The following is a 26404-nucleotide window of genomic DNA, read 5'->3' on the forward strand; positions in this document are numbered from 1 at the left end:
TTCAGACACCCAAATGTGTGGCATACATATTCACACATACAGATAAATGAGAAATAAAAATAAGCCTCAAGATTTTGTAAAAACAAACAGGCAAACAAACCACACACAGGCAATTTTCCTAAGAGAAAGACAACTGCCCTGTTCAATAGGTGAAACCAAGCAAGAATGAGAAAACATCATCCCGTGCTGTCTTGCTAAGGACTCCAAACTTAGAGACGGCCATCCTGATTAGCTCTGAGTCAGTCCATAGTGAAACTACTGAACCCAGAAACCCGCCCTCCAGCCCTGGGCTTATGCACTGGTAACCCTGGCTTACTTGTTCTCTCTCTTGTCACAACTATGTAGGTGCTCAAGTAGATACCATACTTAAGCTACTTCCCTCTCCCTCTCATACTGTAGACCTATAGGTATAAATCCAAGATTTGGATATAAACTGTTTGGGGAAGGAGAAATCAAGAGCACCAGAGGAAAAATGGTACTATCTTGTTAGTTTCTGTCAACCTGATATGAGCTAGACTCTAGCTCTAGCAGCTAGAGATATCTGGGAGGAGGAACCTCAACTGAGAAAATGTCTCTAACAGTCTGGCCTACAGATAGGTCTGTAGGGCATTTTCTTGATCAATGAACCATGTGGGAGGGCCCAGGCCACTATGGGTGGTGCCACCCTGGGCAGGTGGCCCTGGGCTGTGTAAGAAAGGAGAATGAGATGGCCACAGGAAACTAACTAGTAAGCAGTCTTTCTCTGAGGTCTCTAAGTCAGTTCTTGCCTCCAGTTTCCTGCCTGAGGCGCTCCTGTCTTGATTTCCCCAAAGATGGACTGTAACCTATAGGCCTAGTCCACTTCCTCACGATGCTTCTGGTCGTAGTGTCAGCAATGAAAAACCTAAGGGAAGTACTGAGTGATAGCTTATTTCTCTGCAGGTCTAACGAGCCAGTTCAAACCACATTAGATTAGATTAAGGACAGGGAAGCTGCTCTTGGCTTAGAAAGTTCAGGGCTGGAGGAAGGGTATGCCAGGTAGGGACTGAGGGATGTTGGGAGAACCTGGAGGCCAGGTTTAGTTTGATATATAAAATATGCACCTCGGTCCCTTGTCCCTGGGCTGAAATAGCAATTACTTCACATTACCATCTTCCTTTTTGTGTGTATACATATATGCTTGTACACATGATGTGCATGTGTAGTACTCCTGTGAAGGTCAGAGAACAACTCTGTGGAGTCAGTTTTTACTTTTACATGGGTTTCACAGACTGGGCAAACAGTGTCAGGCTTTTGTGGTAAGTGCGGGCCATCTCAATAGCCCTTACCATCTCACTTTAAAGAGGAGGGACTGTAGTAAGTTTATGTAGTATAATGTATATGATCAGAATCACCCAGTTTGGGTGGGAGGCTGTACCTGACCTGTTCATTCAATCCATCGAAATATTTTATATGCTTTGTTGATAACAAATTTTCAAAATCCTGTGTGTATTTTACTTTAGAGACATCTCAAGTAAGACCAGTTACAGTGGTGGCTGGAGAGAGAGGGCTCAGCTGTTCAGAGCACTGGAATGGTATTATAGATGTGCACAAGCATGCTCAGCAATATTCTTCCTTATTATAAATCAGTCCAGTATCTACCATTTTATCATTGAAAAGATCATCCAGAAGAGATGATATTGTGTATGCTATTTTTGGTAACTGACCCAGGGTAGCTTACAACTGTCTGTAACTCCAGTCCTAGAGGATCCGATGCCTTCTAGCCTCTGCCTGTATTGGGCACACACATAGTACACAGACATACATGCAGGCAAAACACCTATATACAAATAAATAAATAAATAAATAAAACCTAGCCATATTAGACAGCAAAAATATACACAGGCTAACCACGTTTTAGGAAATCTAGTAGAGAACAGACTAACCCACTACTCAGCACCATGGGATGCAGTTATCCATGTCTAGAATGTGGGAACATTTACAGCTGATTGAGCTGCTACAGAAAAACAAAGCAGGCTCAGGGGAAGTGATTATGAAAAATAGTTATGAGTCAACAAGAGGTTTTTAAATATTTATTAAGAGGTAACATTAAAAGTATGATAAATGTTATTACAGGTCTATTAAAAATAAAGCATCCCTTTGAGACTTATGGAGTATTTAAAAAATGGCTTGATGAATGGGGCTTCTTTTAATCCAACCAGGAGTTGGTAAGATGGCTCACTGGGCAAAAGCTCTTACCTCACAAGCCTGACCACCTGAGGTCGGTCCCTGGAATCCATGATGGAAGGAGAAAACCAACTCCCAAAAGTTGTCCTCTTATCTCCACACATTTGCCATGTAGGTATGTGCCCACATACACATATAGTGATAATAAAGTCATCCAAATATGGGCAGGATGGGGCTGCTTATGTTCTTAGTTTGTCTATTGATTTATTTTGTGTGCACATCTGTGTGGTGGCATGTGTGCCATGGCACAAAGTGGCAGTCAGAGTACAGCTTATGTGAGTTGCTATTTTTCCCCTGGATGTCAGGCTAGGCAGCAAGTACCTTCACCCTACTGAGCCACCTTCCTGGCCCTGGTTAAGTCTTCAAGTGTTGATAACTTGAAACTATGCGACAAGTATCTGAGATATACTACTTTCTACATTTGCATCCTTGAAATATAGTTTAAGTTTTAGAGAGTAGGAAAAACCTTTCTCAACCATGCAGCAATTGCAGAAACATTTCTCTTTCTAACTGGTAGGGATTGAGGAAAGGAGGCAGGGAGAAAGAAGAGCGGCCTAGCATTGTGCAGAGGCTGCCTGGACCTGCCGTCCAGCTCAGGACTTCCACTGTCAGATGAGAGCATGCTTCTGTCCTGATTTACCCAGCCTCAGTGACTGGCTTCACGTTAGGGCAAAATCTCTCAAAAAAGGGAATTTTAGAGTCTAAGCAACTCACAGCCAGAAGACTCTGGTTGATCTCCGCGCCTTCCATCTTTGTCTGTCTGTCTGAGTCCCTGGCATCTGCTGCTCTCTCACTCCCAGCCAAGTCAATGAAAGAGATCCTAAAAAAAAAACACAGCAGGAACAACTTCTTTGGGGCTTTGGTTTATTTCCATACTAGCTGACATTTTGTAACCTCGGGAAGACATGGAGCAGAGCTCATCCTCAGAAAAGACAAGGCATTATTGTTAGCCTTCCAAAACCATCCCAAGATGCTCATGTGTCAGCTGGAGCTGGCACTGTTCACTCAACCCGTCCATTTGTGAGAACGTATGACTGAAATTAATAAAGCATTTCCCCACAAGGGCCTGGTGACCATAATACAAATCAGTTAGGTGACTACTTAGATAATTAAATAGAAAGTTTTATTGGCTGTTTTCTAACAAGAAAGGGTGAAGAAGAAGAGAATGACTCATTACTCAGAGGTGAGACAGGCTCATCCATCAGCATGGCAGAGTTTGCTAAGATAGCACCAGAGAGGCAATGAATGCATCCAATTGTCCTATGTCTTCTTTCAAGAAGAATGGATTCCCCCACCCCCATTTATAGCCTGCAAGCTCTCCGAGATGCATTCCTTGCTGTTTCCCTGCTGATACTGTGTTTCACATTAGAAGCAATCAATGTCTCTTTTAATAACTTTGGGTTGACCAACAATAGGTCATTACTTCATGGTTAATCAACTGATGGCACTTTATACAATGATTTATTTCAGGGCTAACAACACTACTCTTTATCCCTGCAATGAAGAGCCAAGGTGGCAGGGTGTCCCAGGTTGAGCATATATATTTCAAAGTCACATATGGAGAGGCAGACAATGCAATTCTCCACATAGTTCCAGCTCACCTGCCAAATGTCCTCTTGGCTGAATCTTTGATCTGAATTTGGATGATAGCATGGGAACGGGAGGAGTCTGCGTTGACACCAGTGGCCCCTGTGCTGCGCTCCTTGCTGCCCTTTAAGATCACCTGAAGAACAAAATCCACAGGATGACTTTCTCTGGGAGAAAACAAAGTCTTCTGGCTCCAAAAAGTTGGCTAAGTAAGCAGTAGAGACCTGGCATGCCATTTTGTTAGAATACTGCACTTTCTGATGGCCAGGTGGAAGGCGGCCCAGACACTAAGTCATAAAGAGTAAGTACCAGCAGCAGTGAGAACCATGGAGAATACTAATCTTGAGGGAGGACAGTCAAGAGCTAATTTACTTCTTAATCTTATACACTCTTTTTAATATCTTTGATGAATCTAGCCTAAGATCCCCAGGGCAAAACTTGGCTCCAAAGCAAGGTCTCATGGTATTCATCTATCTTAGTGACTGAATCAAAAGACAGAGATGCACATCACAGCATGACGACCTCATCCACCTGCTCTATCAGGCCACAGGCGTGAAGGAGGACAGGTCTGACATTCAGGAACTCCAAGTGAGTTATTCCCTGTGCCTACAATGTCCCTTGACTCCAATACTCCCTTACCCCTGTGTGGGAGTCAAGACTGATTGGGACCTTTTGGCCACAAAGGAGTGGAAAAGGAGAGAAGTCTCAGTCTCCAGCCTCCAAGCAATAAAAATACAGTCATATACATACATATCACCACCTGCCTCATCTCCCACAACTTTAATTTGCATCATATTAAACACAGTCAAATTTTCCAAATTAAAGGTCCAAATACAGAATCAAAATCAACAAGTTTCAAAATACCTCATCAAGTAGGAGCAGATTCATTCATTCATTCATTCTTTCTTTCTTTTTCTTTTCTTTTTTTTAATTTTTTTTGTTTGTTTGTTTGTTTTTTTTTTTTTTTTTGAGACAGGGTTTCTCTGTGTAGCCCTGGCTGTCCTGGAACTCACTCTGTAGACCAGGCTGGCCTCGAACTCAGAAATCCGCCTGCCTCTGCCTCCTAAGTCCTGGGATTAAAGGCGTGTGCCACCACACCTGGCTTTTTTTTTTTTTTTTAAACTAATTAAAAATAAGTTCTGGCCCAGTGTGGTGGTACATGCCTTTAATCCACTCAGGAAGCAGAGGCAGGCGCTCTACAGATCAAATCCAGGAAAGCCAGGGCTCTGTTACACAGAGAAACCCTGTCTCCAAAAATCAAAAAACAAAACCAACCAAAACACCAAAAACAACCTCCCAAATTTCTGGGCTGGAAATACAGTTAGTTGGTAGAGTGCCTGCCCTACATGTATGAACCCTGGTTTTGAACTCTAATACTGCGCACACTATAGTCCTGTCCCTTAGGAGATGAAGGTAGGAGAATCAGCACGTTTAAGGCCATCCTAGGCTACATGGCAAGCTCAATCAAAACCAGCCTTGTGAATACTTTGGGCCCCGTCTCAAAAACCAAAACAAAAAGCATGTCTCACTAATCCCAGCGTTTAGAAGACAAAGGCAGGCAGATCTCTGTGAGTTCAAGGCCAGCCTGGTCTACGTAGTGAGACTACCTCAAAAAAAAAAAAAAAAAAAAAAAAAAAAAGTTTGGAGGTGAATAGATTGCAGGTGACCATGATAGGAGTCCTGGAATGTGGTAGGCAGAGTTTACAGATGATCCTGGTGGGAGTTCCGAGGAACAACGCTGACAAGAATGCAGGCGGTGAAGACTGTCTATGAATTTCAGATGAGAACAAAGACACTACTGGGATAGGACAGAGCCATTCATGTTATATTTTGGCAAAGAATTTGTCTATATTTTGTACATGTCCAGAAACTTTGCAGAAGGCAGAATTTGAAGGTAATTGACTAAGCTGACAGGAAAGTTCAAGAAAGCAGTGTTGGGGCTGTAGCATGGTTATAATTTCAGCCAGATTTATAGTAATGATCAGGAACAAAAAGCAGCGGAGGAGTGTAAGCAGACCCAAGCTGGCGGGGAAGGCGGGTGAGTTGGGAGGATGGGATTAGTGCACTACAAAGACAAAGGTCTGGGAAGATAACCCTGCGGGTAAAGTATCTGTCAAGCAAGCCTGAGTCTGATTACTAGGGAAAGCTGCAGGCAAAGAGCAAAGCCAGCTCAGGAAACATGTGGGTTACAAGTAGCAAAACCGTGAATCAGACGTCCAGACTGTTAGCGCTGTATCATGCCATCGCATGCACCACAGGATTTAATATTTTGCTTTGCTGGGTCTGGGTCTATGCTTTGGTTTGCATCTTCTTCGCTACTGTCTTGTTCTTTCCTTTTGGGGTGGGAATGCTCATTCTGTAACAATTGAATACTGGAAGTATAGTCCTTCTTTAATTAAAAAGTTAATGTGTATGTTTGCCTACAAGCATGTATGTACACATATGTACCCATCGAGACCAGAAAAGGGTGTTAGATCTCCTGGAAGTGGAGTTCCGGGTAGTCGTGAGCTGCCATGTGGGTGCTGGCTATTTCTTCAGATGCTTCCTTCTGCTTTTATAGAAACTTGGGTAAGAGTTTATCTTTAGTCTCAGAAGACAGAATAACTTTTGGTTCTGGAATCAACTGTTAAGATTTGGGGTCAACTGGAGATAAAATAAAAGCATTTGTATTATGAAACAGCCACAAGGCTTTGGAACTAGAATAGAACGTTATGGTTTGAATGGGCAATGTTCCCCATAAACTTATGGTCTGGATACTTTGTCCCCAGGTGGTGGAGTTATTTGGGAGCTTAAGGAAACTTCAGGAAGTAGGGCCTGGCTAGGGGAAACAGGTCATTGGGAGTGTATCTTTTGAGTCTATTATTCCTGGCCACTTCCTGTCTCTACTTCTGGTTTCTGTTCTCAGTGTCATGAACATCTGCTTTTTGCCACACCATGTTTTGTCTAAGTTTATGGGGCAAGTGACCACAACTGAACCCTCTGAAACCCTGAGCTCAAAGAATCTTCTAAGTTATTTCTTCAAGTGTGCACGGAAGTCAGAGATTGATATCAGAATGTCTTTCCTATTTACTTATTATTTCCTATTTATTAGGCCCTGGCTAACCTAGAACTTGTTTTGTAGACCAGGCTGGCCTTGAACTCACACAGATCTGCCTGCCTCTGCCTTAGTGCTGGAATTAAAGGCGTGTCCCCAGCTGGTTATTTGTGGTGATCAGCTCTGTAAGTGCTCAGTTTTAAGCACACAACCCAGGAGATACTGCCATAAACACATTGATTCATTGGGTATCTTTTTTTGCTTTAAGAAAAAATGATCCAAATAATTCATTAGAGTTATAAAGTACGATGAGAAGGGTGTTGCTTGAGAGTTGCTAACTCTGGGCTGGAAGCTGGCTCTCCCAGTTCTGTCCACCAGCTTCCAATCTTAGCTTCAGTTTGCTCCTATGAAAGATGAGCTATAGTGTGGATCTTACTTTACAGTGATTAAATCACATGGTATTTGAAAAAACAAAAACAAAAACCAAAAAGGACCAAAATATCCTCCAGCCAAATATTTGTTTTGGGGGGTTTTTCAAGGCAGGGTTTCTCTGTGTAGCCCTGGATGTCCTGGAACTCACTCTGTAGACCAGGCTGGCTTCGAACTCAGAAATCTGCCTGCCTCTGCCTCCCAAGTGCTGGGATTAAAGGTGTGCACCACCACTGCCCGGCTACAAATATTTTAGTTAAGTAAACATAATAACCCAGGTCCGTGTAGTGGTACATATATTAATCCCAGCAGTTGGCAGACAGAGGCAGGCAGACATGAGACCAGCCTGGTCTACACAGTGAGTGCCAAAAAAGCCAGGGCTCTACAGAAACCTTGCCTTAACAAAACCAAACAAATGAAACAACCAACTAAGTATAGCGGCTCACTCCTGCAATCATTCCAGTAAGAAATTCAAGGTCATTCTTGGTTGTACACTAAGTTAGAAGCCAGCTTGAGCTACATAAGACCTTAATTAGACCTTAGCTTAAAAAAAAAAAGTTAAGGTATTTTTTAATCAAAGAAAAAGATCTATGAACAAACTAATGTAAAGCCAGGATTGAGCCCAGAACTCAGTGGCAGAGTGCTTGCTTAGGGTTGCAGGCTCTGGCTTTGGTCCCCAGCATCTCCTCCTCCAAAAATGCCAGGCTAAGGATTATTAAAAGAAGGTTTGCTAGAAAGATATTTGTACATAAATCAATAAATTACCTCTGAACAAGCAAAAAAAACAACAAGCAATTAATGGATGTCATGTAGTCAGTCTGTGTGTGCTGGGGATGGTAAAAGGGCTCTATCTTTTCATATATTTCTGTAATGCATAACTGTGAGAAAATAGTATTTTTGTTATAACAAACGGATAATGTCTAATAAAAAGAAGAAGACTTCAAAATTCCTTTGGAAGCATACATAAAAGCTAATAAAATTAGTTGCCTCAGGAAAAGGGAATGGAAAGGGGATTTCCTAATTCTTTGGATTTTCAAAGCATGTGAAAGTATTGCTTATTAAAAATTTATTTAAAAGCTGGGCATGGTGGCGCATGCCTTTAATCCCAGCACTCGGGAGGCAGAGGCAGGCGGATTTCTGAGTTCGAGGCCAGCCTGGTCTACAAAGTGAGTTCCAGGACAGCCAGGGCTACACAGAGAAACCCTGTCTCGAAAAACCAAAAAAAAAAAAAAAAAAAAAAAAAAATTTATTTAAAACAATTACCCTTGCCTTTAGCAAAGAACCTTTTCTCCTAAGCCTATAGCCACAGAAAATACAATCACAGCCTTTAAAGCCAGCTCAAGAGCATCTTTGCCACACATTTCTTTGTGTCACATGCCCTACCTCCCACTCTCTGGCACCGTGGAGAAATAAGCTCTCTTCATAAGATGGCTCACACTACACAACTGTGAACAGTGCCACTGCCATCTGCTTTCATCTGAGCCATCACAGTTGCCTGGCCAGAGGCTGCTCTGGGTGTGAGGAGGAGGAAGAGGAAGAGGAAGAAGGAAGAGGAGGAGGAGGAGGAGGAGGAGGGGGAGGAGGAGGAGGAGGAGGAAGGAGTTACCTGTAGGAGTAGCTCCACACTGTCCACTTGGAGCTCTCGAAGGCCAGCTATCTGTACCACATGCTTGCTATCTTCTCTTGCAAAGAGCCTGCAGATGCAAAAGCATAGCTGGTATGATACTGGGTGTGTCCTGCCTTTCCCACCATACAGTGGTTCTGCCATTTGGATGGGATGGATATGCCTCCCTCTCCAGCCTGACTTCTCCACTGCCAGCTGCGGACCACCAAGGTGGTCCTTCCTTGTAAAGAAATCAGCATTTTTGATTAAAACCAAAAGAATGAGCATAAAACCCAGACATATTCCAATCCCTGGATGGCATAATCCCAGCTAGTAATTAGTGCAGTGGTAGCTAAGGAAAGGGTCTTTGCTTGCTAGGTGCTCTCCTTTTCTCTCTTGAAGAGAAAGCATGTGGGCCCTAGGAGCAGCAGCAGCAGCCATTTGTATCTACAAAGAACTAGCTTCAGGATACAGCTAACACTTAAAAGGAGAGAGAGATGCAGAGTAACTGTACCATTATCCTGGAGTGATGGCTCAGAATATCCTGAAGCCTTCCGAGTTAGCTGAGCCAATCATTTCCCTAAATAGACAGTAGGAGTGGAGCTTTGTTTTTGTTTAAACTTGTAACAGAAGGATTCCTGATATATAGTTTTGTATTATTTTGTTTTGAGACAGGGTTTCACTATGTAATTCAAGCTAGCCTGCAACTTGTGATCCTCCTGCCTCAGCCGCCTAAGTACTAAGAGTAGAGCCATGTGATTCATGTAAAAAGGCAAGGGGTGGGGGGTGCTGCATCTGAACACTCCAGGCCTGCAAACTGGGTGGCACATGATTATGAACTGCCATTGATATTAAATCAGGTATAACAACAGCAAGCATTAAATCTTCTCAATATTCCAAAATTACTTTTACCCTTTAGTAAGATACTGATTAAGGCTAAGAATGAAATTCTATTCTGTGGCAGAGAGAGAGATATTGAAAGAGAATAAATTAGTTTCTTAAAAAAGAGGGGGAAGGAGGGGGGCTTGTAGTGGTGAGCCAGACATATCTCTGTGAGTTTAAGGCCTGCTTGGGCTACATGGTGTATTCCAGGCTAGCCAGGGCTACACAGTGAAACACTCTCTGAAAAACAAAAACAAATAAAAAATATTTTTTCCTCAATCTAAATTTCCAAACTTTACAGAATGGTAAGAGGAAAAGTGTCTTGCCAGTGCCCATGATCTCTCAGAAAACAGGCACAGAAATACACTTCTGCATAAAAGAAGAAACCAGGGCTGGAGAGATGGCTCAGTGGTTAAGAGCACTGACTGCTCTTCCAGAGGTCCTGAGTTCAATTCTCGCAACCATAAGGTGGCTCACAACCATCTGTAATGGGATCCAATACCCTCTTCTGGTGTGTCTGAAGACAGCGGCAGTGTACATAAAATAAATAAATAAATCTTTAAAAAAAGAAGAGACCACCTCCCCACATCACCCTTGAATACACTGCCTCAACTTGGGCTCTGAGATCCTCACCCCAGAAAGGCTCCTAGGAGGCAGCACAGAATGTACCGCTAGATCTGTAAGTCCTCTGAGTAAGGATCGGGTTTCTGAGGCTGAAGACATGGCTCAGTGGTTAAGAATACTTACTGGTTTTGCTGAGGACTCAGGTTCAGTTCCCAGTACCCACATCAGGCAGTTCACAACCACCTGTACCTACAGTTCTAGGGTATCTGACTCCCTCTGGCCTCTGCAGATACCTGGCACATACATGGTGCACATAAATTCACATAGGTAGACACATACATAAAAATAACATTTCTGGAGATGGCTCAATGGTTAAGAACACTTACTGATCTTCCAGAGGACCTGAGTTTGAATGCCAGAATCCTGTCGGGTGACTCATAAATACAAACTTCAGCTCCAGAGGATCCAATACCCTCTTCAACTTTATATATTTAAGATTTATTTATTTCATGTATGTGAGTACACTATAGCTGTCTTCAGACACACCAGAAGAGGGCATCAGATCCCATTACAGGTGGTTGTGAGCCACCATGTGGTTGCTGGGAATTGAACTCAGGACCTATGAAAGAGCGAGCAGTCAGTGCTCTTAACTGCTGAGCCATCTCTTCAGACCTAAAAATATTTTTTAAAAATTATATTTTTATCCTTTTTTAGGTAAGCCTATGAAAACAACTTATTTTATGCATTTAGGATTTACTTAAGAATGCTTTAGGCTTTATTTCCTAGTTTAAGAAGTGAATTTAAGCTGGGCATAGTGACACATCCCTTTAGTCCCAGCATTTGGGAGGCAGAGGTGGGCAGATCTCTGAGTTTGAAGCTGGTTTACAAAGTGAGTTCCAGGACAACCAGGGCCACACAGAGAAACTGTCTCAAACACACCCCTCCCTCCTCAAAAAGAAGTGAATGTACCCTCTTCGTCTCTCCCTGCTCACTTGCCCCCTCTCCCCCGCCTTTGCCCTTCTCTGTCTCCTCTTTCTCTGCCTCTACTCCCTTCTCAACCCTCTTGCCATGCCCCAAATAAACTTCATTTTATACTAAAAAGAGAAAGAGGAAGGGAGAAAGGGAGGAAGGAAGGAAGGAAGAAAGGAAGGAAGGAAGGGAGGAAGGAAGGAAGGAAGGAAGGAAGAAAGGAAGAAAGGAAGGAAAGAAGGAAGGGAGGAGGAAGGGAACTTAGCACATAGGACACATAGGCCTTAGAAGGAACCCACTATTATACTATGTGGGTTTAAGGGATGAAACTCAGACTGTCAGGCGTGGTAGCAGGCACCTTCACCAACTAAGCCATCTCACTAGTTCTTTTTAGTTTAGTTTTTTTTAAACAAACAACAAACTCCCCAAAACAGAGTTTTAGTGTATAGTCTAGACTAGCTTGGAACTAACTCACTATATAAATCAGGATAGCCTCAAACTTGCCTTTGTGTCTCTGCCTTCCGAGTGCTGAGATTAAAGGTATGAGCTGCCATACCTTACTTGCAAAATATCTTATTCAAAAGCATAAGGTAAAATATAATACGGAGCTAGAGAGATGGCTCAGCGGTTAAAAGCACTGACTGCTCTTCCAAAGGTCCTGAGTTCAAATCCCAGCAACCACATGGTGGCTCACAACCATCCATAATGAGATCTGACGGCCTCTTCTGGTGTGTCTGAAGATAGCTACAGTGTACTTAGACATAATAAATAAATAAATCTTAAAATATATATATATATATGTATTTGTATGTGTGTGTGTGTGCGTATTAGCAAATATATGAAAGAGTATCATCAGGGACAGCATTTTACAGAAACCCCAGAAAGGCTAACCAGATATAAAAATAAACAGGCCCCACAGCATAAGACCTTACAGAGTAAGTGTGGGTCTTTCATAGTGTATTACTTAGTAGTTCCTGTTGCACACAAAGACATACATGCAGGCAAAATACCCACATACATAAAATAAAAATAAATATTTTTACAAGGTTGAATGTGTAGAAAAAGGCTTATTTTTTGCCAGTTTCAGAAAACTGTCATTAAGTTTATGCTAACATTATTTAAAGGGAAAATATTTAAATACGTGTTGATTTCCTGACTTTTTGAAAGTTATCTTTTTCATAGGTAAAAAAAAAAAGAGGAGTCTTGATAGATACTATAATACTGTTCTTTAAAAAAAAAAACCTAGCAGGAACTGGAGATGTAGCTCAGAGGCAGGCAGCTTCCAAAGCATGTGTAAGGCTCTAGGTTCAATCCTCAGCACGGGAAAGGTCTTAGTAGATGGCTAAGGAACAGTTTTTTCTAGCTGAATTAACACTTTAAATACTATGTATCCAAGCTAGGCATAGTGACAAAAGACTTTAATTCCATCACTTGGGAAGCTGAGTCAGGACGATCACAAGTTCAAGGCTGCCCAGGCAAAACAAGTTTTATACTAGACAAGACTGTAAGTCAGACAGCCTCAAAACAGAAAAGGGAAAGAGGGAGAAGAAAGATCACTCCATGCCAGAGACTGCTATTTCACAAATGCCTCTCATTAAAGTCATGTGATCAAAGGGATTCTGTGGAGCTCCGGCTCCAACAGTCAAGTACAGAGCACAGGCTTCTTTCTCACTCTTATCTAGTACCGTTTTCTTCTATTTAGGAGGTCATAAAGTTGTCCACAGTAGATCTCATAGAAGCTGATCCACACAAAGAGATTCCTTCTTGACTGGGATACTTTCAGCTGCCTGAAGATATCTTTGGCAGCCAGAGCATACAATCCTGGGTTTTGATGAGTTCCTATCATGGTATAGGTTTTCCCCGCACCTGTTTGTCCATATGCAAAGCAAGTGGCACTTCCTCTAGGGGAAGAATAATTAGAATTATTTATAAATATTTAAAGAATGATTATTTACATAGAGAAGTTTAATGACAAGTCAGGAAGAAAAAAGAATCCTGGAAGAATCCTTATTATTTAAACTTAAAAACATCCCCAACCCAAAATATGTTTTCTTAAAGGAATTATTTTACAGAACTGATATACTTCATAAGACAACTGATATACAACATAATACAACAATATGAGAAAATAAGGACTTTGAAGACCACTTGAGCTAGCTAGCTGTTTATAGAGTGCTTGCCTTGCATGCAGGAAGCAGTGAGTTCAATTCCCAGCACGCGCGCGCGCACACACACACACACACACACACACACACACACCAACAAGCACTTACCACATAAGATGCTTTGATGTATTCTAGAGATTTTGTCTCTTTTCCTTTACATCTGTGTTTTACTTTTTTTATTTTGTGACAGCTCTCACTGCAGTACAGGCTAGCCTAGGCCCTTGGAGCTGACCATGTAGACCAAGCTGACCTTGAACTTGTGTCTATTTTCCCACCTCAGTCTTCCAAATGCTTAGAAATTCCAAAGTTCAAGCTAAATACAAACTCTTACATCTTTTATTCTGAAGATATAAAATTAAGCTATTGAGAGCTTTTATTTAGCCAGGAAACAGACACTATTTCCAGGGTAAAAGGAAATTTTGTTGCAAATTACTCAATGTTTAGTAAATCAAACGAATCTAGAGCAGTCTAAGTTTATTAGGTTGTAGCATAAATTCCTATTTAATTCAAAAGAGCTAGAAAGGCATTCCTATATGAATGGAGTTCACAGAGAATAGAAAACTAGAGGTAGGAGAAGCAAGCATCTGGCTCACCCGTTGAAAATATGCTGAATGAGGGGGTGAGCAGTCTTCAGGTATACATCTTGATTGCTGCATGCCTCACCAAAGACTTCATCAAAATAAAAAACATGCTGAAAAATAAACTTGATTTTTATAGCAATACATGTGCATTTTCACCACCACTATTTTATTAACACATTTCTAATAGGAAGTAACCGACTGACAAGCTCAGAGAAATGAAAAACCAGTAACTGTTAAGGACTGTCCTTTCCTGCTTCCCACCTCGTCAGTACATGCTCTTCCAGTGAGAACTTTTGTTCTCTCTTAGGGAGGTAAACTGATCAATATAACTGGGTCTGGTGTCTTAGTCAGGGTTTCTATTCCTGCCCAAAAATCATGACCAAGAAGCAGTTGGGGAGGAAGGGATTTATTCAGCTTACATTTACACATTACTGTTCATCACTGAAAGAAGTCAGGACTGGAACTCAAGCAGGTCAGGAAGCAGGAACTGATGCAGGGGCCACGGAGGGATGTTCTTTACTGGCTTGCTTCCCCTGGCTTGCTCAGCCTGCTCTCTTATAGAACCAAGACTACCAGCCCAGAGATGGTCCCACCCACAAGGGGCCTTTCCCCCTTGATCACTAATTGAGAAAATGCCTTACAGTTGGATCTTGTGAGGGCATTTCCCCAACTGAAGCTCCTTTCTCAGTGATAACTCCAGCCTGTGTCAAGTTGACACAAAACTAGCCAGTACAGTCTGGGAAAGTAAATTAATTCTATAAGGATTATCTTACGGACTTGGCAAGGGCAATCAATTTATATGAAAAGTTGCGTGAATTCTAAGGATCAACTTCTGAATTCCAGGGATCAACCTTCATTCTGAAGGCTCCATAGCTTAACTTGACGTTTCGTAAACATTAACTGTTAGCTGGTGTGTGTACACTGTAACAGGAGCTTGAAGGAGCCCAAAGGTAAAGAATTATCCCACCCCACTCCTGAAGGTGCTGAGCAGAACTTTAAGAGAAAGGTGAAATAAATGAGTATGTACCCTAACAGCTGTGGTACCGTGCGCCGCCTCAGTGTCCTGATAATTCGAGTTGGAGTTATTAAGTGTTTAGCTATAGGGAAAGTCACAATTTTTGTTTTAATGGATCTGTTTGATTATTATTGTTATTATTTTGAGGCATGGTCTTATGTGTCCAAGTTGACTCTGGAGTTATACAACCAAGGATGGATGACCTTGAACTTCTGCCTCTCCTGCCTCGGCCTCCTAAGTGCTGGAATGACATAAATGTACCGCCCTGCCTGGTTTATGTGGTGTTATGGACTAAACCCAGAGTCTCATGAAAGCACTCTACCAACAGAACTGTACGTCAAGCCCTGTTTTTATTCTAACAATAAGTTTTTGAGCAGTTTTAGAAAAACTGAACAGAAAGAGTTTCTGTATACCCCTTTCCTCAAGTCCCTTCTAGTAAAGTCTTGTGTAGTAGTGGAGGGAGGGTATAATCCAATGGAAACACATTTTTTCTTCTTGGGAAAGAAAATATGAGATTGGATTTGGTGGTGTGAGAGGTAGAGATGGGAGGAGGGAGAAAGATACAGACAGACAAAGTATAAGCAAAACGTCAAAGAAAGAAAGCACAAGGAATTAACTAGTTTCTGTGTAGGAAAACAGCAAACATCCAGCATGACTGAAATACAGGACTCTGGCAAACGGAAGAGTGATAGATACAGTGCTAGAATACAGAGCTAGGATTAAGTGCTAGGAGTCCTGGACATCAGCCTTAAGAGTCAGAAGAAACAATTCAGAAACAATGAGGATACAGTAAAGAATTTTACAAAGGAGAGGATGATCTAAGCTATTTCACTGCAAGACTAATCTGAGTTCACAATGAGACTAGAGTCCAGTCATTCATTGGTAAAATGGGAAGGGTCAAATTAGGTGACAACAATGGGAAAACAAAACAAAACAAAAAGGCAAATGACTGGATATAACAGAAGGGCTACAAACAAACAAAAAATCAGGGTAATCTGAGAAAGAGATAAGATCTCATTACACTGGATCTGCAAAGCAATCACTCAAAAGCTATATATTTTTTTGCATAACTTAGAGGTTTACTATGATGGTGACATAACTACCTATACCTGAGTAAGAAAGTTTAGTAAGCTAAAGCTGACTATAGCAGAATGACAGTTATCACACAATGAGTGAGATTAAGGACCTATCTTCTCCCTCATTTTGAGCCTGCTCTATTTATTCAATTAGATAACTGCATATACAGATCCAGAAAACTGCACTTTGGCAAATTTAATTTGGCTCACTCTTTCCCAGGTTCAATGGCCTTTTATGTACTATTACATTACATTGGAATGGAAATTAGGTCATTTGAGAAGAAACTGAGATCACAGAGCCAAGTTTACCATTTACAAAGTCACCAAACATTGGAATGTTAGAGAATGAATCTAAAGAATGATAAAACAATCTGGCTGGATATGTAGTTCCTTTGGGAGAATGCTTGCTTTGCATGCATAAACCCCAAGGCTTCAGTGCCTAACATGGAATAAAAGCAGGAGTGGTTTGGCTGCCCAGGCCTATAATCCCAGCATTTGGGAGGCAGAACCAAGAGGATCAGGAATTCAAGGTCATTTTAGGTACACCACCAGCAGTTCAACACACCCCCGCCCCTACGTGTGTGTGTGTGTGTGTGTGTGTGTGTGTGTGTGTTGGGGATGGTGAGAGTTGTATACATAGAAGTGTCTATACAGAGGCCAGAGGAGGACATCAGCTATCTTCCTCTACCACTCTTGACCTTACTGCTTTGAGTCCGAGTTTCACACTGCCATTTCTAGGTTGGCCGAAATGAACTCCAGGGATCTGGCTGTCACAGCCCCAGTAGGGTTGAGTGTATACAGTCAGGCAGCTTTTGACTCAGGTCCTCATAGGTGCCCAGCAAGATGCTCACTCACCGAGTCATCTCTCTGGCTCCCACAGGAAGTGTTTTTAGCATTCATGTTTTTTCTGGTTAATTTTTAATCAGCACACAAAATAATAGTTTTATTATGGCATTTTCAACATATATTCCTTAAATTAAAAGTTATACTTTAATTACACAATACACAAAGGATTGTGAATGAATTAAATCCAGAGAGAAACAAACTCTTATGCAGGAGTAGAAACCTGAATTTGCTTCCATGCGAAACCAGTTTGTTACACAGCAGAGGAGCAAACAACACATTGTAGATAAATTTTTCTGGTATATGAGAAGTCAGAATTGTGTGAAATGTCAACCATATCACTTTTCATTCAAAATATATATTTTTAAGCTGGGCGTGGTGGCGCACGCCTTTAATCCCAGCACTTGGGAGGCAGAGGCAGGCAAATTTCTGAGTTCGAGGCCAGCCTGGTCTACAGAGTGAGTTCCAGGACAGCCAGGACTACACAGAAAAACCCTGTCTCAAAAAAAAAAAAAAAAAAAAATATATATATATATATATATACATACATTTTTAGTATACACAAAGGGCCATGCAACGATCAGCATAATCTACTTCTAGAACATATTTACCATCTCCAAAAGAAACCCCAACACTTGTCTTCAGTAACTCCTCGGCTGTCTGTCAACATCATTTTTAATTATCCTCCTTCCTCTCTCCTTTCCCATCTCTCTGCTTTCATCTCTATTAGGCATCTATGTCTTCACACCTTCTCCTCTTTTAGTTCTAGCTACCCCATATATAAAAATTAAACACTAACATGTGCATATGAGAGAGAAGATGCATCTCTCGCTTCAACAGCACACATACTAAAACCAGAGAGAGAATATATGTATGCTGCTTGTCTTTCTTAGTCTGGGCTACCACATTAATATATTTTCCAGATCCATTCATTCCCCTGCTTTACAGTTAAATATGAGACCAAAGAAAGTGATCAAAATATACCTACTCAACATCTGTCCTATCTTTATACTTAAAAATATCAATATAAAAATGAGACAATTTAGCCAGGAATGGCTTTAATCCCAGCACTGGGGAGGCAGAGGCAGGTGAAACTTTTTTTTGTTTGTTTTTGTTTTTGTTGTTGTTCTTGCTCTGGCCCTGCTTGCTCTGGCCCAAAGATTTATTTATTTATTATGTGTAAGTACACTGTAGCTGTCTTCAGACACACCAGAAGAGGGCATCAGATCTCATTACGAACGGCTGTGAGCCACCATGTGGTTGCTGACATTTGAACTCAGGACCTCTGGAAGAGCAGTCAGTACTCTCCCGCTAAGCCCCTGGGTGGAGCTCTTTAAGTCAAGGCCAGCCTTGTCTACTTCGTGAGTTCTAGGACAGCTGGGACTATGTAGAGACCCTGTCTCAACCAAATTATTGATAACATTTGAAAATATAGAAAACAGGAAGAAAACCAAACTGTAAATTATTGCACTTAAGAGACATCCCCCGTTAACTTTTTGAGTTATACAGTACAATTTTTTATAAATTCAAATAATTGGAACTAAGCCAGGAACAGGGTACGCATACCCAGTTCCAGCTCTGAAGACACTGAGGCAAGAGGATCACAAGTTTAAATCTAAATCAGTATTGGCTGTCTTAAAAATCAACCAACCAGGGCCAGGCATGGTAGCACATATTTTTTAATCTCAACACTTGGGAGGGAGGGGCAAGCAGATCTCTGTGAGTGTGAGGTCAGTTTGTTCTACATAATGACCTCTAGTCCAGTCAGGCCTACATGATAATATCCTGTTTTGTCTCCTACCCACCTTCCAGTAAAGACCCAACCAATGAACCACAAGAAGTGCCTTTCCGGAAAGCATGTATTCCTTTTTGTCTCACGAAATTAAAGACAGCCCTGTCAGGCATGGTGGCACACACCTTTAATCCCAGCACCTGAGGGCAGAGACAGATGGATCTTGTGAGGTCCAGGTCAGCCTGATCTATACAGTAAGTTCCAAGCCAGCCAGAGCTATATAGTGAGATCATGTCTTAACACTAAAACCAAAATAATCCTGCTGATCCTGTGAATCGTGGAGTTCCCTTTCAAATTTATTTATTTATTTGTTTGTTTGTTTGTTTGAGACAGGGTTTCTCTGTATAGCCCTGGCTTCCTGGAACTCACTCTGTAGACCAGGTTGGCCTCGGACTCAGAAATCCGCCTGCCTCTGCCTGAGTGTTGGGATTAAAGGTGTGTGCCACCACACCACGCCCGGCTACAATGATGATGTGTACGCATATGTCCAGATGTTCACCGAAGCCAGAAGAGGGTGTTGGATCCCCTGGAACTGGCCTTGCAAATAGTTGTGAGGTACCTAACATAGGTGTTAGGACTCAACTCAAATCCTCTGAAAGAACAGTAAGTACTCTTAACCTCTGAGCCAACTCTAGAGCCCTGTAGAAATGTAAAAGACTAGCTAAGCATGGTAGTACTCGCCTACTGTAATCTTTGAACTTGAGTTGCCAAAGCAAGAGGATCACAAGTAAATAACCTGGGCTTCAGAGGAAATACCATGCCAGCAGATTAAGTAGTGATGCGTTCTCTCAATAAACAAACAAAGGAATGGATGATGCACCTCTCTTTTAAATTGGAGAGTAGGGTAGCGCCTGGGATGCAGCTCAGTGGTAAAATATTTTCCTAGCACAAATGAGGCTCTGGATTGAATTTCCAGTATTTGGCAGGGATGGAATGTAAAAGTAAAACAAAACAATCAAATGAAACAAAGAAGAAAGAAAAACAAAAAAGAAATAATTTAGAAAAAATAATTCGTTTTGTTTTTTTGAGTTGTTTGTTTGCATCAATTTTTAGCCGGTATGTGGTGGACATACTTGATTGGAAAAGATAGGTTATTTAACTACATAGACAAATTTTCAGCTTTACTCCTTGAGCAAGTTTCAAAATAAAAACTAAAGATCTGGGATCACTTTTATTTAGCATCAAGTTCAATACAGACTTCTTTTAAAGAAAGGAAAAAGTGGTATTTTTATATCATAGTATTGACAAATAAGGACTCTGACCTATGAGAGCAGAGGTCCAAAGTTCAACAGCAGAGAAAATGCCATGGAATCTATGGATAGTCAATAAATATTGATCAATGGCAATGACAAAGGAGTAAGGTTATTGTGTTTGGGGATAATGGAAAAATACAAAAGATAATATGATGCGTCCTGGAGGGAATTGCTGTGACTGAAGCATCATTAAGGAGGCTTTGGGTAGATGGTGATTGGACACAGCTATTACGATGGCTATAGCAACCATGAAACTAACTAGCCTTACAGCTAATTGATCATTTAGACTATCTTCAAAGTAAGTATCTTCCACTGAAACCTAATAGACTGTGCATTGATCAACAATCAATGAAGCTGTTAAAATGATTGGGTTGGCTGTACAGTGCCCTAGTAATTTATTGCCCATAGAAAGACTATTGGATTACTCTAGATGCCACTGTGAAACTCAATTTTTGTAAGAACAATGCAAGTTTGAAAGAAGGGGTAAGTTTCAACAATTTGACTTAAGTGTGAAAAGATTTACTGCAGTAGAATAATATCGCAGCTGACTAAGTGAATTGCTAGCACAGCCTATTGATCACCACATTTTTCTTGTTACCTGTCACTGCATTTTGTAACTGAACAAGAGAAAGAATTAATGTTCAATATGAGTGTTTTTTAAGGCAGACTAAGAAGGTAGATTCAAAGTAAAAGAAACTCTGGGTTCCAAACTCTGTGTGTACGCATACAACATGTATGTACACATCTGTGCGTGCAAACATGAAGGCAAGAGACTGACATTGGGCATCTTTATCACTCGAAGTCTCATTTTTTTTTCTTTTTTAAGATTTTATTTATTATTATAAATAAGTACACTGTAGCTGTCTTCAGGCACACCAGAAGAGGGCATCAGATCTCATTGCTGATGGTTGTGAGCCATCATGTGGTTGCTGGAATTTGAACTCAGGACCTTCGGAAGAGCAGTCTGTGATCTTAACCGCTGAGCCATCTCCCCAGCCCTGAATCTCATTTTTTGAAACAGGATCTTTCACTAGACCGGAGGTTCATCAATTGGCTAGACTGGCCAAAAGGCCCGTCTGTCTCTTTCCGTCTCCAGCTGCTGGGTTACAGCTATCTGCCACAACACGCAGTTGTTTTGTGGGGGCTGGGATTTGACTCAGCTCCTCATGCTTGTGCAGTCAGTTCCCTACCCCCTAAGACTCCAAACTCTGAACATACTACGATCATATGATTTCCTTTCATTTGTGGAGTTTGTTGCTTCTCTATTAGAAGTAGTGCATGGGTAACTAACTTGGAATTAACTTATTGCTAACTTGGAATAAGTCCTTTTCAACACCAAACTTTTTTTGTAATTTAAATTTTTTTATGTATCTGAGCATTATTTGATTAAACCCTTCTAAGTTAAATGTGAAAATATATTATCCATAATTAAATAGAAGATTCATACTTACCCAAGACCTAGGCATACTGGTATATGCCTGTAACAGCACTCACGATGCTTAATCAGAAAAGTCATGAATTCAAAGCCAGTTTGAGCTACAGCAAGTTCCAGGCCAGCCTGGACTACAGAGTCATACCCTGCCTTAAAACTCACACTCAGCAGAGTGATAAATTGGCATTCCCTGCTGAGCATGGAAAGCACATGTCTGTGATCCCAGTACTCGGGAGAAAGAGGCAGGAGGACAGCTGCAAGTTCAAGTCTATCCTGGTATGCCTAACAAATTCCAGGACAATCAGGGCTACATAGTGAAGTTAAAAAAAAAAAAAAAAAAAAAAAAAAAGTTCAGTTGACATATGCCTTTAATTTTAGGGGAGGAAGAGGCAGGTAGACTTTTGTGCATTAAGGCCAGCCTGGGCTAAACAGCAAGTTCTAGTCCAGTCAGGGCTATATAGTGATATTCTGACTCAAAAGCAAACAGGCAGCTGTGTGATGGGGGCTGACACCTTTAATCACAGAATTCAGGAGGCAGAGGCTGGCAGACCTCTGAACCTAAGGCCCACCTGGTTTACAGAGCAAGTTCCAGGTCAGTCAGAGCTACACAGAGAAAACACTCTGTCTCAAACAAAACCCCAAAACATTCACATTCCATAATGCGGGGGAAAAGGAGACCAAGCATCACTCTCAACAACTGGTCACCAATAACTACTGCTCAAATTCTTTTTATTCTCTCATCTGTACCCTTGATTTTACTAATTCACATAAACATGCTAAGTGAATATATGGTAGAGCCTCATTGCATAAAGCAGGAATTATGGTTTTCTAACAATGTATATCATAATCCCACTACAGTTTTAAAGAATGAAGGACCAAGGTATCAATAACTTAGAATAAAAGTCCAGAGTTGGGCTCAGTGGCACATGCCATTAGTCCCAGCATTCGGGAGGCAGAGATAGTTGGATCTCTCTTAGTTCTAGCAAGGGTGAGATCCTATCTCAAAATAAATAATCAATCAAGCAAACAAAGAACCATTAAATATGATTATATGAACCAGAAACTGGATTTTAGAACCACCATTTAAATATAAAGTAAAAAACTGACATACTTGATAATATTAGTTTGAAACAGTAAGTGAAAAATCCTACCTGAAGAATATATTGAGTAAGGTCAACTGCTTCTTTTTTCTCATGTACGAGCAGAGTTTCTTTATCTTCTACAGTAATAACATTAACTTCTCCACGACGTACTTCCCTTACACCTAAAGGCCGTTTTCGAACACAAACTCTGATTTTCTCCATTTCAGTCCAAGGATTCTCTGAGGTGATCTGCCTGATATATGTTTACAAATAGACTTTAATTTTTAAGAAAAAGGATTCAATTACTTAAATGGTCAAAGTGTCAGTACATTTTGAGTATCTTTAATATATTTGGGGTTTTTAATATAATTATTTGTGTTTTTTGTTTGTTTGGTTTGTTGGTTTTATTTTGAGACAGGGTTTCACTTTGTAGCTCAAACTGGTATAGAACTTGCTATGCAGCTCAGGCTGGCCCTGACTTTTTACCCTAGCTTCCGAAGTGCTGGGATTATAGGTATGTACCATCAAACCCAAATTTTGGGACAGGACTCACTATTGTAGTGAAGGCTAGGTCGTGCCTCTTGGCTCTACCTCCCATGTGCTGGGATTACAGGCCTATGCCACCTATATGCCAAGCTCATGCAAATAATTCCACAATAACTGTCAGCAATGAGAAAGTTTCTACTAGCTAACCTCTGGTTTCATCTCTGACCTACACTACCTCATCCTCTGCCCTATCAAAGAGGAGGGGGGAGGAGGAAGAGGAAGAGGAAGAGAAGGAGAAGAGGAGAAAGAGAAGGAGGAGAAGAGAAGAAAAAGGAGGATGGAAAAATGGATGGAAAGGTGGAAGGAAGGAAGAAAGGAAGGAAGGAGGCGGCGGCTAGAAACCAAATCTCAGTTATTTTAGCTTTGAGATGTGTGTTTGGCTCCTAGTGCTCTTTGTGGCCCCTGAACTCCAGTTGGTTGGTCACCAAAATCTACCTATATTCTGCTACTTAGACACCAAGGCCTTTCCAAAATCCAAATCCATATATCTCTTGTTCCCTTTCAATTCTTGCACACTTAACATTTTTCTTGATCATTAATCAAAATTCTTGTTTGAAGAATGCTTGACTGTTTTGAGACAGAGTCTCTTGTAAATCAGGCTGGGGTCACAGGCATATTCCATCAGACCAGTTTATCTGATGCTAGGGAGTAAATCCAAGGTTTGGGGCATGTTAAATAAGCACTCTACCAACTGAATGACATCCTCAGACCCTACATCCCTTGCTCTTTGAATCCTATTGGATTGAAACTAAGTGTTTCAAATTAGGTGGTAGGTTTCAATGTACTTTACCTCCTATACCTCACAGATACGCTCAGCCCCTCCCTGAGTCTCATTACTTCTTTCTTTTCTTGTGTCTCTGTATGTGCACTTATGTGTGCAGAGGCCAGGGGACATTAGGTGTGGTTCTCCTCAGGGCAGGACTGCCTTGTTTTCTGAGACAGAATTTTTCACTGGAATCTAGGGCAAGCATCAGAGATCCACTGTCTACCTTCTCAGTGCTGGAATTACAAGCACACATTACCGCACTGGCTTCTTGTGTGTGTGTGTGTGTGTGTGTGTGTGTGTGTGTGTGCGCTGGGGATTGAATTTGTCCTTTTGTTTACACGGCAAACATTTTATTGACTGCACTATCTCCCCAGCTCCACTTACTTCTTTATTGCTTCTCCCCGATATGAGTTTATTCATTCCTTAGAATATAACCATATATTTCTTCTCAGAGCCATTCTATGACTGATCCTGTCCACTCCTGGCTCAGTCTCCTACTCAGTGCAGTCTTTCATTGGTCTCAGTGAGTTATTCAACCCCCATCGCCTTCCACAAGCTTTACCTGCTGAGACTCGTGTGGTATATCTAAGAACCAACCACTTACATAGAAACTTCTCTAAATTAGGTTAAAAAAAAAAAAAGAAAAAGAAAAGATCCACTTTCACGCTGAAAGTAAGACTTTTGAATGCAGGCTACTTTGGTCAGGGTTAACTAAGTCTGGTCTGTGTAAAGAATAAATTAGCAATAAATCACCTCTCCTTTACACTTGAACATGTATTTCACAGTCCCTTAAAAATTTAATAGCAGATATACAAAATTTGCAAAAACTTTAATACAAAATTAAATACTGATATAACTGTTTCAAATAAATTCTGATTTTCTGAGCCTTCTAAGTGGCTGGAAAATTATTTTTTGCCAGGATCTAAATTAGTTTTTATAACAAACAAACAAACTTTTCACTATCTACAGTGCATGGTTTTAAGCATCTAAAAGCACATCTGATTATTTCGGCTAGCACACGACCTAATGCTCCATCTGAGGCATGGCACTTGGTGACAAGCCTGTGAGGATTTGGTGTTCCCTTCTTTTGCATATGCACTTAATTTTTCACAAGAAAAAAATAGAGTATTTTAACTTATCATTTTGGAATCTAGTCTACCTTTTAATTTCATATTATCATCTGATCCTTTATAAAATCTACCTTTTATGTTTTATTCTCATTTAAACAAGGGTGTTGGGTCAAAATCTTTAGATGTTTAGTATTTTTTTTATTAGATATTTTTTCATTTACATTTCAAATGCTATCCAGAAAGTCCACTATAGCCTCACCCTAGATGTTTAGTACTAATAACCAAACCATAGGAAGTTATTCAAAGAGGACAGAAAATGCTTAGTCCTTTTTATTTTTATTTGTGAGGCTCTGAGACGAGGTTTTGCATTGTTTCTTGAGTAGCCACAGTGCTAGGAATACCCCTGGACTGCTATCCCCAGCCAGTCATTTTTAGAGTTGTGCAAGGATTCCAGGATGAGTCTTATGGACAAAAGGCCTGTGGTTTGAATTTTAAGTTCAAAAGGCAGAGAGGAAAGTGTGTTCTTTTCCTAGTGGGTACTTTTTGGTTCGTCTGTTTTTGAGACAGGGCATTTCTCTGTGGCTTGAACTCACCAGCTTGTCTGTCTTGTCTGCGTGCTGGGTTTGCATGTACCGCCATGCCTGACACAAATGATTATGTTGGTCTGTCATCTCTTACCTTGTCCCTAACATCTAAGCCTCCAGATATCTTAATTATCTTCATACCCAGAGTCAGATGTCATAGCTATTACTTAATATTGTAAAGTAAATGTAATGGCAACATCTAAATTAAAATATTCATTCTAAGTCATGATGTGTTAAGCACTGAAAAGCAGTATTTTTAATAAATAATTGTAATTTATATTTTATGTGTTGTTCAATAAAAAACTAAAGTAGTAAAAAAAAGAAAGTTTGGTCTTTTACCTTTCATATTTACAATCTACAATTAAAGATTTATTTTATGTATGTGACTACACTGTATCTGTACAGATGGTTATGAGCCTTCATGTGGTTGTTGGGAATTGAATTTTTAGGAGCTCTGCTCACTCCAGTCCACCCCACTTGCTCCGGTTGGCCCTGCTCACTCTGGTCAACTCCACTAACTCAGTCCCTGCTTGCTCTGGCCCAAAGATTTATTTATTATTATACACAAGTACACTGTTAGCTAACTTCAGACGCACCAGAAGAGGGCGTTAGATCTCTTTACGGGTGGTTGTGAGCCACCATGTGGTTACTGGGATTTGAACTCAGGACCTTTGGAAGAGCAGGCAGTGCTCTTACCTGCTGAGCCATCTCTCCAGCCCTACAATCTACAATTAAAAGAAGAAAAATAGTTCTAAATTCTCTGTGCTATGCTAGAACAAGTATTTCACATGACTACTGGTACTTTCACCCAATCCCAGCACTGAGGAGGCAGAGGCAGGCAGATCTCTGTGCATTCAGAGCCCATCTAAAAGTGAGTTTCAAGACAGCCAAAGTTGGCGCACGCCTTTAATCGTAGCACTCGGGAG

General features: G+C 40.9%; 1 protein-coding gene across 7 annotated transcripts in view; it reads right to left on the reverse strand.

Moving 5' to 3' along the window:
• Positions 1-26404, reverse strand: part of Kif24 (kinesin family member 24) — a 74956-nt gene that overhangs the window by 10907 nt on the left and 37645 nt on the right. For 4 of the 7 annotated variants that reach the window (XM_006537549.4, XM_030253078.1, XM_030253077.1 and 1 more), the window contains 6 exons: positions 22582-22765; positions 14032-14129; positions 12959-13174; positions 8862-8949; positions 3807-3928; positions 2920-3025 (listed from right to left, as the gene is read on the reverse strand). In XM_006537549.4, the coding sequence (XP_006537612.1) occupies positions 2920-3025; positions 3807-3928; positions 8862-8949; positions 12959-13174; positions 14032-14129; positions 22582-22765 (814 nt within the window). The remainder of the gene's footprint in view (positions 1-2919; positions 3026-3806; positions 3929-8861; positions 8950-12958; positions 13175-14031; positions 14130-22581; positions 22766-26404) is intronic. The other 3 variants (XM_006537551.2, XM_030253079.1, XM_017319913.2) reach the window with 3 other exon arrangements.

Source organism: Mus musculus, chromosome 4 (assembly GCF_000001635.26).
Source record: "Mus musculus strain C57BL/6J chromosome 4, GRCm38.p6 C57BL/6J".
In the NCBI taxonomy this organism is placed as follows: domain Eukaryota; kingdom Metazoa; phylum Chordata; class Mammalia; order Rodentia; family Muridae; genus Mus; species Mus musculus.